Source organism: Vanellus vanellus, assembly GCF_965231255.1.
Source record: "Vanellus vanellus genome assembly, chromosome: 4".
NCBI lineage: Eukaryota > Metazoa > Chordata > Aves > Charadriiformes > Charadriidae > Vanellus > Vanellus vanellus.
The window spans coordinates 56,630,239-56,647,001 of record NC_138909.1 but is presented as its reverse complement, the minus strand read 5'-3'; the positions used below and the strand labels follow the sequence as shown (position 1 = coordinate 56,647,001).

Genomic DNA, 16,763 nt, shown 5'->3' with positions numbered 1-16,763 from the left:
GGATCAGACAAGGGCTTCCAAGAACAGCCTTCTTCATTTCACTACTCTCATTCATCTGCTCAATAGTGTGAAAATTAAAACAGCACGCATCACACACCATCCTTCCCTCTAAATTGGAGCAATATGGATTTGATGGGTGGACTGTTCAGTGGATGAGGAATGTGTTGGATGTTCACATCCAAAGGGTAATGGTCAACAGCTAAATGTTCAGATGGAGATCGGTGACAAGTGGCATCCCTCAGGGGTCTGCACTGTGACCAGTACTGTTCAAAGTCTTAACGACATAGACAATGGGATCAAGTGCACCCTCAGCAACTTTGCAGATGACACCAAGCTGAGTGGTGCAGTTGACATGCCTGAGGGACAGGATGCCATCCTGAGGGAACTGGACAAGCTCAAGAAGTGGGCCCGTGTGAACCTCATGAGATCCAACAAGGCCAAGTGCAGGGTCCTGCACCTGCATCAGGGCAACCCCTGGTATCAATACAGGCTGGTGGATGAAGAGATTGAGAGCAGCCCTGCCAAGAAGGACTTGGGGGTACTGGTGGATGAAAAGCTGGACATGAGCTGACAACGTGCACTCGCAGCCCAGAAAGCCAACCATATCTTGGGCTGCATCAAAAGAAGCATGGCCAACAGGTCGAGGGAGGTGATTCTGCTCCTCTACTCCGCTCTGGTGAGACCACACCTGGAGTACTGTGTCCAGCTCTGGAGCCCTCAGCACAGGAAAGACATGGACCTGCTGGAGCAGGTCCAGAGGAGAGCCACAAAAATGACCAGAGGGCTGGAGCACCTCTCCTGTGAGGACAGGCTGAGAGAGTTGGGGTTGTTCAGCCTGGAGAAGAAAAGGCTCCAGGGAGACCTTACCGAGGCCTTTCAGTACTTAAAGGGGGTCTACAGGAAAGATGGGGACAAACTTTTCAGGAGGGCCCATTGCAATAGGACAAGATAGGACAAAGGGTAATGGTTTTAAACTAAAAGAGGGTGGATGCAGAGTAGATATAAGGAAGAAATTTTTTATGCTGAGGGTGGTGAGGCACTGGCACAGGTTGCTCAGAGAGATGGTAGATGCACCATCCCTGAAAACATTCAAGGTCAGGTTGGATGGGGCTCTGAGCAACCTGATCTAGTTGAAGATGTCCCTGCTCATTGCAGGAGGGTTGGACTAGATGAACTTTAAAGGTCCCTTGTAACGCAAACTATTCTATGATTCTTTATAAGTATTATACTACAATACATACACATAGGGCATTTAAATTAGGCTGCACAGGCTATTGCACCCTTGATAAGGCAATTCTGAAGTGGTCTTTAAAAGGTATTCAAAGGTGTAAAACTTCCAAGTTCTTAAAAAAGCAAACACATTCCATCAGATGACAGAAACTTAACACCTCCACAGATCACCTGCAACTTTGAAATCATAAGGTCTACTGGAAAATTCCCTGCCTCTTGAACCAAGAAGGTCACCATTAGCTACAGAAACTCATCACTCTGTGCTTTTAATGACGAGCTGGTCCACAAGCACCTTACCAAAGTACATACATACTTATTACTTGAGTACTGCTTCACTTCCGATACTAGCAATGATGCCATGCAGACTTCTAGCATCAGAAGTGAAGCACCACTCAAGTAAGCTGTCTTGCACTCTAGGCTCTGCTGGAGACTGATCTCTGAGTCTCTCCTCCCTTTCTAGTAATGCCCCTTCCTGTGCTTTCATCCCGTTCCCAATCTCTCTTCAGGCAGCTCCAGCACATAACCATGACTACTACCAGGTACTACAAGTCTCCTCCACACACTCAGAATTTTTATTTCCTTTCCACCTGAGCTCCACAGTGCCAGTCCATTACTTCTCCCCCAATATTCTTTTCCAAGGTACTCTTGACGGCCAGTTCGTGCTCTGTGTCAAAACAGAGGTTCTTCGGTTACTCTGCCTCCCTCCAGCAGACAGAAAGCTCCAATACCTTTCAAAAGAGAGAACAGAAAGTTGTAGGACTTTAATACCAAAAAACATCTCTGATCTAAATCAGAACAGAATTGCAATTAGAGAAAGGTCAATTCGGTTCTGCACTGGGAAACATTCACTGTACAAAGAACTGCCAGAAAAGAAAAAAAAGAAGGGGGGGGAGGGGAGGGGGGAGAATCTATCCACCCACCTCTACCAACACTGAAATGAGAGTATTTGAACTGTCATTTTTCAGAGATTTATACACTGGTCAAAGCAGAGTGGGTATTCACACAGATAGTGAAAGACACTCCTGAATATCGTCAAATTGACTATTCACGTCAAATTCACCTTGTCAAATTGAAGTTCCTGCTTCAAAGCATGCAAGTAGTAGAGCTTTTCAAAGGAAAGGTTGATGGAATTCTTTCTTTTTTTGAAATGGGCAAAAGGATACCAGGCATATTTTTGTGAGGCTTATGCTCAAAGCCAAGTAGATAGTTTTGATTAGTTTTTCTCTGAAAAAATCAGCCTGAGGCAAACCCAGAAAAAAATTTATGTTAGCCTCAATGGTTAGGAGCTGGTCAAAGTTGGAAACCGGAAATACAATTCTGCAAAAGGAAGTGTACTCCCACCTTCAATAACAGAGCACTACCAACTCCTTTACAAAACTTCTATCAGAGTTAACAAGCATAATTCAAACATCCTTGTGGTAATTTTGACTGGATGACAGAATAAATGATTGTAAAATACTCTAAGTTCTGAAAAATTGCAACAACTTTACATTAATTCTTTCCAGCTAATTGAATTGACAAAAATACATATTTTCAAATGAAGAGAAAAGAAAAAAATCCCTAACAGATGGGACATCGTATTCTACATACCAACTCTCCATCTACTAATGGCGACTAACAAAGTCAAATCGTATCTCACACCTAACAGCCCATGACGCAAGCAGATGGTTTTAATCCCACCGAGGAAGATTTTCTTCTCCACTGAGAACTGTGAGGTGACATGCCCATCCACTTTCATCAAAGTCCTAAGTTCCATTACAAAATCCACGTCTCTGGGGCCATATACACACAAAAGAAGATACACACTTGAGAAAAAATACATACATTAGTAGAGTTATACCAACTTTCTCCTCTGATGGCAGTAACTGTTGAAACTATGACCCTGTTCACAATACCAGGAACTTCTGCCACTGCACTGAAACAGTTCCCTGCTCAGACATTCTCTCCCACAGAATCCCCATCGCTTCAAAACAAAATGAGGTCGCAGAGATCACCAGCAATCCCTGGCAGTATCGACCAAGTATTTCACTTCCCCGGGCCTAAACACAGAGCGATTAATTATATAAAATAGCAGCATATTGCTGCGCCAAATCATCCAACAACACTGTTATTAATCAACTTGTAATGAAATATGAATGTAAAGTTAGTGTTTTCCAGACCCTGTGTCTTTTTATGTATTACTACTTATTCACAATAGCTCAATTTCAAGTAGAATGTTTTGCGGTTTTCCAGTTATCTCTAATCATCCCAGTGCAGTTTTTAGTTTCCACTGAAGTTTGCCCATATTTATTTCAGTTCAAATACTAACATCACAACTATTACGCATAAGAGGATAAACAGAAGAAAATAAAAATACCCTTGTAACTATTGACACTTCAGGAAAGCCCCAAAATATTAACTAGATACACTGGAGCAAGAAATGTCATCAGGATGTTGATGCAAGATTATGACCACACCACAGTTCATACACAAAACCTAGATCCTAGGTATTCACTTTATTGAAGGGGGTCTTGTTTCAGCAGTACATACAGCGTTATGCACCAAATTTTTACCCAGGTTTCCACTCAATTTCCAGCACTCTGCCTGCCCCCTTAAAGAACTCCCATGATTCACAATTCCCAGTCCCCTTCCTCATTTCAAAAAAAGTAAAGTCCCTGTGGAAAGACTAGACCAACTCTTGATCAGATGGTAGCCAGAATCTAACTCATCTTTCTGCATTTATCTATTAACAAATTGTTGAGCCGCTGGGAATGTTTTGGTTTAATTTTCAGATAGAGCTCAAACTTCAGTTCATAAATACTTACACAAGGAAACCCACATTTCATACAAACTAACAACTTTATATTAAACACATATACAGTAATATGCATGCAGTTCCTAACTAGCTTTTGAACAAAATGAAACAGAACAATAAAAGCTTTGGGAAGGCAATGGGCTGCTGAGTGAATTCCCTTAACCCTGGCTTTGAGGTAGGCTGTGACGGTCCCTATAGGACTCTGCCTAGCAGAGATAACAAGCACTGTCAAAACAGGTTTCCTACAGCAGATTGCCTAACTATCTGGGAAGGGCAGGATCCAAGGATTTCCCAAGGAGAACATTTTCACATCCAATCAGTATTTCAGTTCTGCCTACCCTGTCCATAAAAGGGCTCATATTGCAGGCTAAGATGTGATGGAGGACTGAGAAAAATTAGTACAGTAGAAAACTAGATGAAGTCCAAATTAAATTTTTTGTAGTTTACTGAAGAGAAATTCTTATCATTAACCTTCCTTATCCCATGTCACTTCCTTTTTTTTTTTTTTTTAAATGACTGGCAAGATACAGTTACATTGTGATTTTTTTCAAGTAAATTATGAAGTGTTAGCATATGCCTCAGTTAAAGGGATTTTTTTTTTTTAAATAATCATGAATGCTTAATATAGCCTACAGATATAATAATCACCCATGTGAATGGGACTTAATATACCAATCTTCAAACATCATAATCTCTCTCTCCACTGGCCAGATCTGAAAGGTTAAGTAAAACATATCATATAGATATTTCAGCCAACCAACTTCTGGAAATACTGTAATTATTATTTATAAAACATTTTCTGTGCCAAGTAAGTACCACAGTTGAAATATTTACATATTTCTAATTTCAAAACAAGGACACTTCCACCTCTTCACTAACTGTGATAATAATGAAACATGTCTAACATGACCAAATCAAGGAATTGGCAGACTTCGCTGACAAACAAAGAAACCAAAAGAATCCTAATAGATATTAAAAAGAAATATATTCCATATGCTTTGAGATATTTTATAATGGAACCTTAAGCTATGGATGTGGTTGAATAACAAGATATACAACTACATGCAGATATCTGGTTTATTTATCCTTGGTAGGCAAACAAATAGACCTCATTAGCTGCAGTTCAGGAACAGGGCTAAATAAAGAGAAGAGACATAACTAGATAAGGAAGCAGGCCAGATTATATTTCATATTCAATATTACTCACTTAGAAATAAAGCAAAAGCCGACAAAAAGGCAGAGAGAGTAATATAATCTATTGTTGTACATTACAAGAAAGCAAAAAAAAATACACTAATCCAACTAGCCTCTTTTCCTCAGTTTTTCATCACTACACTGTTTTATTGAAACACAAATAATAATAATAATAATAAAAATAAAAGATATATAATGTGAATCTAAAAAACCTCTGGAAATTAAAATTTATGGCTCTCCTAGCAACTGTTTCTCACACACTTGCATATATGCAGTATTCTGCATGGTATTTGGTGTGGGCTTTTGTGCTTTCACAGCAATGAGGTTGAATTATGGTTGCTGTGGGAACTGTATCTTTGAATTTCTTGACTTGTGCTATCATCTGAACTCAAATGTTACATTAACATAGGTAAGCACTTGTTGTTTTTTTCCCAGAAAAATGAAAAAAGAACCTACATGGGTAGTTACATACTTAACTATTCTTACCAAAGAAACAACACACAGCTCCATGTCTGGAGAAGTACAGCGCTCTAATTATTGTCACACTGCATACACGAGAAGTAAAATAGAGCCACATAAAACCTGTGAGTCAAACGCGGCAGGGTACCTACAGAAATAGTAGTATGCGATGATGTCATTAAAAGTTAGGTTTTGCAATCTTCCTCGATTTTTTCAACTTTTTAACCACAGGGTGTGAGTGCATGCTTTCTTTCAGGTATTTGATGAGAGGATATATACGCACATTTGTCAGATGCTTTGCAGTATCTTTGTGAGTCTGCTTTGCAACTGTGACAGGGCTGTCAAAGTCAGTATTGCCTAACCCCACAGGTACCTTATGAACACACAGTAAAAGGAAGCCATTTCTGACATAAGAGTATTGAGGACTGACATTTGACGTGTAATATTACAGATACTCACCTCAGCATAGGAGAGACAGCCTCTTACTGTTACTAGAGATGTTCTTCAGCAGAGATGATTTGTCTCATGGTAGAATCAAGAAGCTCAAACTTTGAGGTCAGTTTCATTGACTCAAAATATTCTTTTTACTATTTCTTCACGAGTACGTTTTATGTTTTGACATCATGAGGAAAAAAAACAAGTCAGTCCTTTAACTCACCTCTGTGTATTTTTGGAATTGTCACTGAACAATGCCTCTAAAATTATCACATTAGAAACTGGAAATACCAAGTTTATGTTGCAGTATTTTAAAACTGAAATAAATTGCATTACACAGTTGCTGCTTCCAGAAAAGTCAACATAGGTATTACCTTTAAAGTAAGATTTTTAATTACTGTGGAGGACCATGAGGAGAGGGGGAAATCAAAAAGCAACATGAAGTCATGAAATTCCTGAGGCATGGTGGCACCTTTCTGAAGAAACATTAATGCACAGCCACACTCTCAATGCACTTGGCAGACCCACAAGGTCTCCTTAGCTTCCACTTAGAAAAGGTGGATGTTCCACTAGAGCAAGTGTTCTTAGGGAGAAAAGTCTCTAAAAAACCCAGGAAAAGCAGTCAAAGCGAAATATGGCTGTGCTTTCCTGGTTTAGAATAGAGGGGACAGCATGCACTGAAAGTAACACCTTGCCAAGCTTAAGAAACAAAAAAAATCTGTTCAACATGAAAAACCTCAAGGGGAAAAAAACCCCACATTTTGAATTTTCAAATTGTAGTGCATGAAAAGTAAGAATTATTCTTAAAATGTGAGCTCACTCTTATTTTAAATTGATTACATCTACTTTGCATATCATTATGGACTCCAAGTTAGGGTTTCTTGCAAATAAACAAACCCTGAAACGTGAGGTATTTCCAGAATAAACATTCCATTTCAAAGCAGAGTTTATAACGCTAACACAAGAGCGTATCAGAGAACCTTCAAAAATACCAGTTATCTGATAGAGAACAACGTATCAACCAGAACAGTCTTTGTATTATAAATTTCAAAGGTCATGATGATTACTCAACAAGACAGATCTAACAAGAAACCATTAAGTCTTGCAAGAATAACACTTCTACTTTGCATCTCTGAGTCTAGTCATAACACAGGAGTTTATTCTAGGTACAAAGAGAAGAAATATTACTATAATTCGTATCTCCCAAAGAAGCTGTGAGTTATTGTTTCAGGATTCCAAGACAACTCTACTAAATATGGTAATTAGTTATGGTAGTTGTTTGAAATGGAAAGGCACATCACTAACAATGCAACTGTGCTAAATAGTTCTACAATTCCGTTTTGAATGGCATATGCCCTGTCAATGAATAGAACGTCAAATCAATGGTCCCTGTTAGCGCCTAGACATAATTGTCTCCGAATTGAATACTTCATCTTTAACTGCAATACCAAAATGGTTCCAACTAAAATAATGAAACTGTCTCCTGCATCATACTTCTGAATATTTTGTAAAAATTATATAATTCGATAGGTGAAGAAAGATTTATGAGGTTAACATTTTGCATATTCCTGCAATCAGCCTAACTGTCAACTCTATTCACTGTGACATAAGCCTCTATAAAATGTGCTTTAAAATAAACATAGTCAAAACATCTGGTGAACGTATGCTTTCTGAAAAGAAATCATATGTAACGGAACACTTAAAAATATACAAATAGGTCATCAGTTTTAAGAACATAGAAGTTTTTTTAATTTTATATCTAAACTATAATAGCCATGTATCATACCTGTGCAAAATACTATGTATATAAACCAAACAGTATTTATTTGTGTACTTATTCTGAACCCCCCTGGAGGAAGAAAAAGTCAAACACATGAACATTGATCTAATTCAACTTTCTTTGATTTTTATACAAATCTTGCATGAATGTAAGAAAAAAAAGTGTGTGCGCACGTACATTTGTGTGCATGTGAAAAATACATAAAGAATTTTCAAAAGTATTTTAAAAAAAAAAAATCTCAAAATTAGCCACAGAATTCTTTGTTTTGGTACATTTAAGTTTTGGAATGTTGTACATAATTTCTTAATGTAATGTCTAAATGCTCTAACAGAGCAGTATGTATATGTAATCTCAAGACCACATGACAATACCACGTAAATCCATTCCAGGCCTGAAGGATACCCTGTGGTACCCTCCCTGAAAGCAGTCATATTTAGAGATTTACTAATTGGAAATCTGAAGTCAGTCAACAGCAGGATACTGCAAACCTGCAGCAGTATTTAAGGTTGACGAAAAATGAAATGCTTCATTCTCACCCTTCAGAGGCACTGCAAGGACTTTTACTACCCTGTATTTATCTCCAGGAAAAGAAGGCTCTATTGACACCTCAAAATTGACATAAAATGCATAAGGTTGATCACCCACAAAGAAATAAGCAGCACGGTGCTGTATTCACTCTTCTTGATGAAAAACAAAAACAAGCTTCATAATGCTAAGAGCATTCTCCTTAGCTTAATGACAAAATAGAGGGAACATATTACTCGGAAAAAACCTCACCTGTTTCTCAGTACTCTAGTTACCCTAGGAAATGAAGTCACATCACTGCATCAGTTCTCAACGCAAAATGACCAACAATGAACCTGGAGGTATGATAGCTTTGACAAGATTTATCATTATAGCAGGTAGCAATCTAGAGTTCCACCACACAATGAATACCAGAACCTAACTAAATCACGTACTTTAAAATATGCCCAGAGATGTCTCATCTCCTTCCTGATCATCAGTACAAGTTTTAATAAGTACAGGTACCTCATGGTCCTTTACTTTTGTAGCCCATAAAAGGTATATTAATTCACTATAAATTGCACTGCAGTTATAAAAAAAAAAAGAGAGAGAGAGAAAGCGCATTGTAGTGTGCACACTAGTTTGGCTATTTTACTTACATATTGCTATTTTCAAAGTACTACCTGGGATAGTACTGGGACAAACAGAAGAAACAGAAAAAAACAGTACAATGGCCCAGAAGCTACCTCCATCTCAGACGAAATGGCACTGAGGAAGGCCAGCCACCATGCTGGCCTGCATGCTACAGAAAATGTCTATAAACATCCATGGCATGCTAGTCAGAAACATCTATGTTTAAAAAGACTCAGCAGATCAAATAAAAGGGACTGCAATCATTTTATCAACCAAAGGTTTTAGGGCGTTATACAAACACAATATTTAAAGACAAACACTGACCTGATACTGAAAACTAATGGAAATCAAAGAACTAAGTCTCTAAGGATGTCCTTAGAAATCAGTAAACTATGAACTGAGTGACCAAAAAGGCATCACATGAAATCGCTGCATCCAATCTTAAAAAAAAAAAAAAATCCATGAGGGGTTTCAAAAGAGACTTTGTTAAGTTCAAAACTGCTAGAAATTTATGAGGTAGCTCCCTCTTCTGGATCACCAAACAATAACAATTCAATTCAAATAGCAAGATGCAGAATTTGGCTAATAAATAACACCTTTCACTATTTCAGGATTTTGTCATATACCACTAGGTGATCACACAGAGACTTATAAGGATGCGACCTACTAATCATGACTTTGAATAAGGAGTTTATATCTGAGCAGCATACTAGGAGAGAAAGGTGGTTGAAACCCCTGAATAGTTTGATGTTGGTTTGGAATTTTTTCATCAAACAGCACAAACATGCAAAAGAAAAGATATTGACTTCTGCTTTAAATCTCTCTGCATTTTACTGAAAAATGCATTTTACTGCGTTTTACAGAAAAGAACTGATAAATACGAATATTGAAAACAGGTCAGTTTCCCACCTGTATGGCCTGCAACATGACTTCTGATTTCATATTTGCAGAAGCTAAGCTTCTGGGTTGTAATTCTTGAAACAGAAGAATCTTACCTTCTTGGAATTTCTTTCAGCTTTGACAGGTTCATACAGAAAAAACCTACACAGTAGGAAAAGCTTCTCTGCACATGCGCTACTCAGCCATTCTCCAAGACAGCTTGGGCAATTTCTGCACACATTTATAAACTGGAATTGGAAAGATCAGAAAATGGGTACTCTCTATCCCTGTATAAAACTCAGCTCCATAAAGAAACCTTGGCTTTCTGACTTGACCTATAATGGAAGAGAAGGCCTTGTGAAAACCTGGTGATTTTTCTGCCTCTCAGCTGGAACCACAGGCAATTCTATACTCTTTAAATTGTCCATCACTATCCAAGCTGAATGATAATGTTTGACTTAAATACAAAAATTAGTCTAAATGGCGAAGTTGTGGCCCCAATGACATCACTGTTTACTTCATCAGTGTTATTATTTATAACAAAATTGTGACATAAATTAAATTATTGCCTATTTAATGAGAAAGACAGAGCATAAAACATGTCCCTGTTAAATTTTGGACTAGGTAACTCGAAAGCATGATTTTTGACTTGCTAATACCCGCATAATCAGCTGCACAACAGTGTGATTTCATCTGTCATGATATGTATACCAAGTGCATCCTAAAGGATGCGGCCAACTGAAACACCCAAGGAAATTCTGACCATTCAAGCACGGATAAAACCAAAATTGCTAGTAGTTATTTGGATGGAACTGAAAGGATCATATAAAATGGTAAGCCTTGTAGACCTGGAAACAGTGAGAGATAGAGAGGAAAAAAGCTAAGATTTGCTGTGCAGGCACCTGCTGCAAATGGCAGACTTCCAATGACACAGAGGGGAGACCCTTTGCCAAACTCTGCAACAGTCAATGGACTAAGACACCCCCCTCAACCCCCTTAGCAGAGGGAAGAGCTACAGAGGACAATGGGAAAGTAAAAGCAAAGCTGAGGAAACCAACAGAAACTAGAAAATTCAACTGACTATGTAAGCAAAGATATTAAAAAGGGACAGACTGGAAGGAAAGAAAAAGGATCAATGGGAGAGTAAAAATGCAATTGGCTAAAGATCACATCCTGGAAACTGAGATGATGATGGCCACAACTTGTTTAGCTCTGGCTCTTTGATGCCACAAGTACAGCATGCTCACAGACGGAGTGAGTGGAGTCCTTGAAAAAGGGCAGGAAAATCTGAAGACCTCGTTAAAAAAAAAGCTTAGTCCATTTTTCAAGCTTCACCTAAACAGCAACACTGCTTTTCAGATTACTGAAAAGGAGTGAACATCTTCAGTCAGATATTTACAAAAGAAAATAATTAACAAAAAGCGTTAACAATGTATTTCTTTTATGGTCAAATGACACTTAATGACTCTTAGGAGAAAACACACTCTAGCACCCATATTAAGTTCCAACAGAAACACCATGAAAGCAAGGATTTTATAAATCATAGCAATTAAATCATCTTAATTTATTTAATTAAATTAATTTACTCCATAAAAATCAACCCAACTCTTAATCAAACAAAATCAGGAAACAACAAATGAGAAATGTAAATAAGCCACTCACCTTTTCCTTTTCTTAACAAGTACACATACTTTCTGGTATTTTATTGTAATTCAAGAAGTCTTTTTTTAAAGCAATCTACAGAAATATTTGAATGAAAGATTCTCACAAAACCCATGCCATGGATAAACAAAGACTCCATAAACAATAGATAAAAGTATCACAAAATGGACTATTATTGTAGATAAGTATCACTAGAAGTAAGCTATCATATGAATAAATATAACTCCATTATATATTAATCCTTCCTCTTTGTCTATCATTGCGGAACTTTTTGTATCAAAACAATGTCAGATTGTGCAGCAACATACAGAAGTATAATCAAATACCCACATTTTCTTGTAAAGAGCCATTTACTGGGTCTGGTCTGACACAGACACATATAATGTCATAATCAGAGCAAAGTATGACGATAACACTTTTCAGACAGGAGCCTTTTCCCTGCGCTGCAGCAGCTCCCAGATATCAGTGATAGTTAACCAACCAAACATCAACATAAGTAACTGTAAAATATAGAGGGATGAAATACAGGGAGTTGCTGAATGTATAAACAGGGATGCATAAAGCAGGACTGGAGTAACAGTATTATCCACGTACACGGCATCAGAGGGTATATGAGGGTGCACGTGAGCCCTGTGACAGACCTTGCAGGGTTGTATGCGAGCTAGTAGTGTCCTAAGTGTACACTGGGGTGAGACAAGGGGTATACAACTCCCTTCCAAGCGCCTTGGTTTCCTGTGAAGAAACCCAGAATGGTGGGGTGCAGAAGAGGCATGGTTCACTTTGCTAAATCTCCAGATTAGACAACTGGGAGCCCAGAACTCCAAAGCATACCCATCCAACTCAGGCCTCGTGGAAATATAACATCCATTCACAGTGATCGTACTTTAAAAGAAATGTCAGCAAACCGTGAAGTGTTAAGAAAAGAGCTGCTACCATGCCTTTTTATAAGAGACTAAGGAAAAATCAATTGTTTGGTTCAGCCAGAAAAGGACTGAAATGCAAAAGCATCTACAGATGGAGCCTTCCTATTTAATTAGACCTTACTAATGAAGGCATGACTCACAAGGACATTATTTCAGTTGTAAGTTTGTGCAATCACATTGCTTTCCATGGAATTCTTGTAATAATGGAAAAGACAGTATTGAACAAAACCCAGATTTACTGTCTTTGACCAAAAACTACAGTAAACAAAAAGCTATTGCAGGTAAACCTGACAGTGATTAAATTCCTATTCACCAGTTCTCAAGTCTTCCAGCTCCTTCAAATAGTGTATTATTCAAATGCACCTTTACAACAAAATAAAATAGTATATTATCCATCTTATCTTCTCAATAAATCTCTCTTCAAATTACTCAAAAATAAGAGAACATTAGAGTGGCGTAAGGTAACAAACAGGAAAGCTCGCATCACTATTCACAAGGTACTAATGTTAACAGGGCTTTCAGCCACTCAAGAGCATAAGGTTACAAAATGGATGAAAAGAAAATTCACACTGTAAACCAATTTCAAGTCTCTGATGAGCTAACTTTAAGAGTGAAAACTAAAAATCTGAGTTTTGACTCAATCTTTTCATTAACCATATAATCACTACTGAATGTAATGCTATCTAGAATAACATAATGCCAGCTTAGAATTGACAGCATAAAATATTTCAAACATGCTTTAACTTCTACAAAGTTTGCACGAAGTTAATGTGATTTAGAACTTAAAGTAAAGAGTCTGGAATAAAGCAGTTCTGTTAGCAGTCTACTAGATAGTTTGGGCAAAAGGTACAAGATTTGACTTTTCAGAAGTCCCACCCGCTTAATAGCTGACATTCAACTTCCATAAAAATCACATCCTTAACTTCTATATTTCATTTTGCTAGCCTGTAAATGGATACTCTAATACCGTTCTTCATACAGCTTTTGTGAGGCTGCACTTAATGTCAGCAAAGTGCTTTGAGATCTTTACCATGAATAAAATATATTTTGCACTTAGATGTTAATTATAGAAGTAGCAATATTTGAAATAAGGTTTTGTTTCAAGGCAGCAAGACTAAATCAAACATGATTATCTTGGCTTTGATTGCGATGTTTTACTCGCCAAACTATTTTTCCTTGCACTTGAAATATGCAATTTTGCTTTTCTGTTATGTAAATGAATGTTTTTCATCTAACACATCTATTTTTGGAAAAAGAATAATTTTCTTTCCTTGACTAAGAAAGAAATGTTGCAGAACACAGTTCTGAAGTCTAACTGACAGAGTACCTCAAGGCCATTGCGTGCATTCAATAGCAAAAGCAGCAAGAGGTGCCCAGAAGACCCATTGAACTTAGAACATTAATATGTAAATTTTTATCCATACAGATATATATCTAGACAGATAAACATACGATAATATTTAATATAGATTAATTAGTTCTTCTTTCCATTGATTAGGTGGTCCTAACCAATGCAGCTGCAATCACAATAGCTGTAGCCTTTCTGAAAAGTAAAAAGAATTGGGATAAGGACAGAAAGAAAAAAAATCTGCATTGGAACTCATAGGAACAAACCATTTTAAGCTAAGGATTCTGTTTGGCTCTAAGTAATTTAAGTTATTTAAGAGGCAAACTTCAGCAAAGGAAAAGGTTTGGACTTAATCCAAAACACTGGCATGCAAAAGAGGTCAAACCACCTGTCATAGCAGTCCTTTCCTTTAAATATTGTTTTTCACTTCTGATAAGTGATTATATTACTCTTGGTGTTCCTAGATATCAGTGGCATTTAATAGACAACATGTATTCTAGAAAATGCACGTCATATTTGTATATAATCCTATTAACATAAATAGGGTTTACTACCTGCAGGTGACTTTGACTCTATAGTTTATGTGACCAAGTTACACTGCTTCAGCCTGTTTCCTTTTCTCTGAATTTCACATATTCCCATGCTGAGTGAAGAAGAGAAAACACGTAAGATTTCCATTTAAGTCATGGAGTAAAACTGGGCATCCATAAAATGCCAGTGTAAAAGAGAACTGAAGTCAGGGTTCACAAACTAAATTTAATAATTATGTCATGTGACAAAAGATGACCCAAAAAATCAAATTAATAAAACACCTGTTGAGAAGAAACATTATAGTCTCAAAGCAATGCTTAAACGCTGATATTTACCCAGACAAAAAAGGTTAAGAAGCATATTCTACTCATTCAAATCTTTAAATGAAAGTAAATGCCAACCTAGAGCTTGTTTTCAACATTCTATGATGCCTAAGAAATGCTGTCACTCACTCATTACACTCCCTCACACGGATGTAATTTCCACCCCCACCTATCGTCATCACATCTGGTTTGCTATGCAGTTTCACAAAAAAAATATCTAGGCATGAAATCATAACATATTTTGATAAATGCTTTATTATGCAACTACACACACTATTAAGTACACCTTGAAATATAAACCACCATGGAATAATTGGTAAAAAAACCCAACCATCAACTTACTCCAAAGCCTTGATTAAGCTGTAGCTTATTACTAGTACACCAGGGTTTAAATCACTTCTCCAAACAGCAAAACGCGAGGTATAACACAAAACTTCACGTCACAGAATTACAGATAATAAAGCTAAGAGAGACCCCAAACAGGTTGTCTATCTACCAGTCCCTGTAGCTTTATCACTGCAACCCATGTTTGTGAAACAAACCTTAAATATGTCAAGTGAGTGAGATTTCACTGTCTACCCACCCCATATATTCTAGCACTTCACTGTTGAAAAGCTTTCCCTAATGTCTAACCTGAAGCCAATTACAGAGCATCACTTTCCTCAGCACTAGAAAGTTTTTCAGTCCAGCTGAATTTGTGAGGCATTTTAAGCTCTTACAAACAGTAAATGCACTCCCCTCAGAAACGCATAACGCCAACAGACCAAAACGTTGAGATGAAGTCCTAGCTCCACCTAACTCACTGAAAACAGACACTGAAATGTGCTCACAGATACTGCACACTACGCATCTGGCATACCAGAAAATATAGGTTGACAACTCAGTTTAAATACTCTGCATATTTAAAATCTTACGTGGTTCAAAGTCAGAGGGGAGAATTACTTGCCCTAGTATCCAAAGGCTATTCCTTTTCTGATCACAGAGTATTCAAAAATAAAACTTTCCAGGTTATCTCTCTCTTCAAAGTTGGGGGGGGGGGGGGGGAAGGCCAGAAAACTTTCCAGCAGGAACTACACAGCCTCCCTCACACCAGTAGCCACCGATGCCAAGGCCAAGAGAACCGATGCCACTAGGCCACTAGTCGCGAAACCCGACTTCTCCCAAATAAAACCAAAGCAAAACCAGCCGAGACACATACATGACGCCCAGCACACACAGACCACTGGCAGCCACCCTGCCAGCTTGCCTTCCCTCCCGCGCTGGACCCACGCGCCATCTTCACCACCCCACAGGCCCCACACCCCGAGGGGTGGCTGCCATGTTCTGCCACGGCCGCTCTCCCGCCAGTGAACCACATTTCTGCACATGCCACCAGCCATGGCGGTGGCCGAGGGGTCTCACCCCATCTCGACACCCCCGTACTCACCTTCAGAGACCTCGAACTCGGCTGCTCCATTGAGCTGGTAGAGGCACCAGTCAACCGCGCTCTCGCCTGCGGGGCTGCCAGCTGGGCAGGGAGGAAAGGCACACAGTCAGTCCGGGGCACCCAGGGCCAGCCGGGGGGGGGGGGGGGGGGGGGGGGGGGGGAAGAGGGCTGAGGAAGAGAGAAGGGAAAGAAAGCGGCGGAGGGGGGAGGCAGAGCCCGGGGGAGCGGGGAGGAGAGATGGAGGGGGCAAAGGAGGGAACGGAGGGATAAGAGGGGACCAGGGAGGACCGGAGGGAAGAACGTTTCCAGATACCCTGCTTGTGGGACATGTGTGTTGCCCTCCGAAAGGCGCCCAGTGCTCTGAACTGTTATTTGCTTTGCTCCCAGCGCCGGTAGCTCGGGGCGCCTCCTCCTCCTTCTCCCAGCGGAGCGGGCGGCGCAGGCAGCCGGCACTGCCTCGGGGCGCTCAGGGAGCCGGGGGAGGGAGGACGGGAAGGAGGGAAGGCTCCGCCCGGAGCTCCCGGCGGAGGCGGCGCAGCCTCGCCAGGACCCGCCGCGCCCGCCACCGCCGGCCCTGCCGCCGCCGCCCCAACAGGTGTGAGCGGGCAGAGAGGTGACCCCGGCACCGCGGCGGGGCTCCGA

The 16,763-nt window shown here is 39.4% G+C and overlaps 1 protein-coding gene across 1 annotated transcript in view; it reads right to left on the bottom strand.

Moving 5' to 3' along the window:
• PPP2R2C (protein phosphatase 2 regulatory subunit Bgamma) overlaps positions 1–16,450 on the bottom strand; it is a gene marked incomplete at its 5' end in the record, with an annotated part of 196,135 nt that extends 179,685 nt beyond the window's left edge. The window contains 2 exon segments of the mRNA XM_082482560.1: positions 16,122–16,202; positions 16,435–16,450. Coding sequence (XP_082338686.1) covers positions 16,122–16,202; positions 16,435–16,450 — 97 coding nt within the window.
• Between the last annotated feature and the right edge of the window lie 313 nt (positions 16,451–16,763).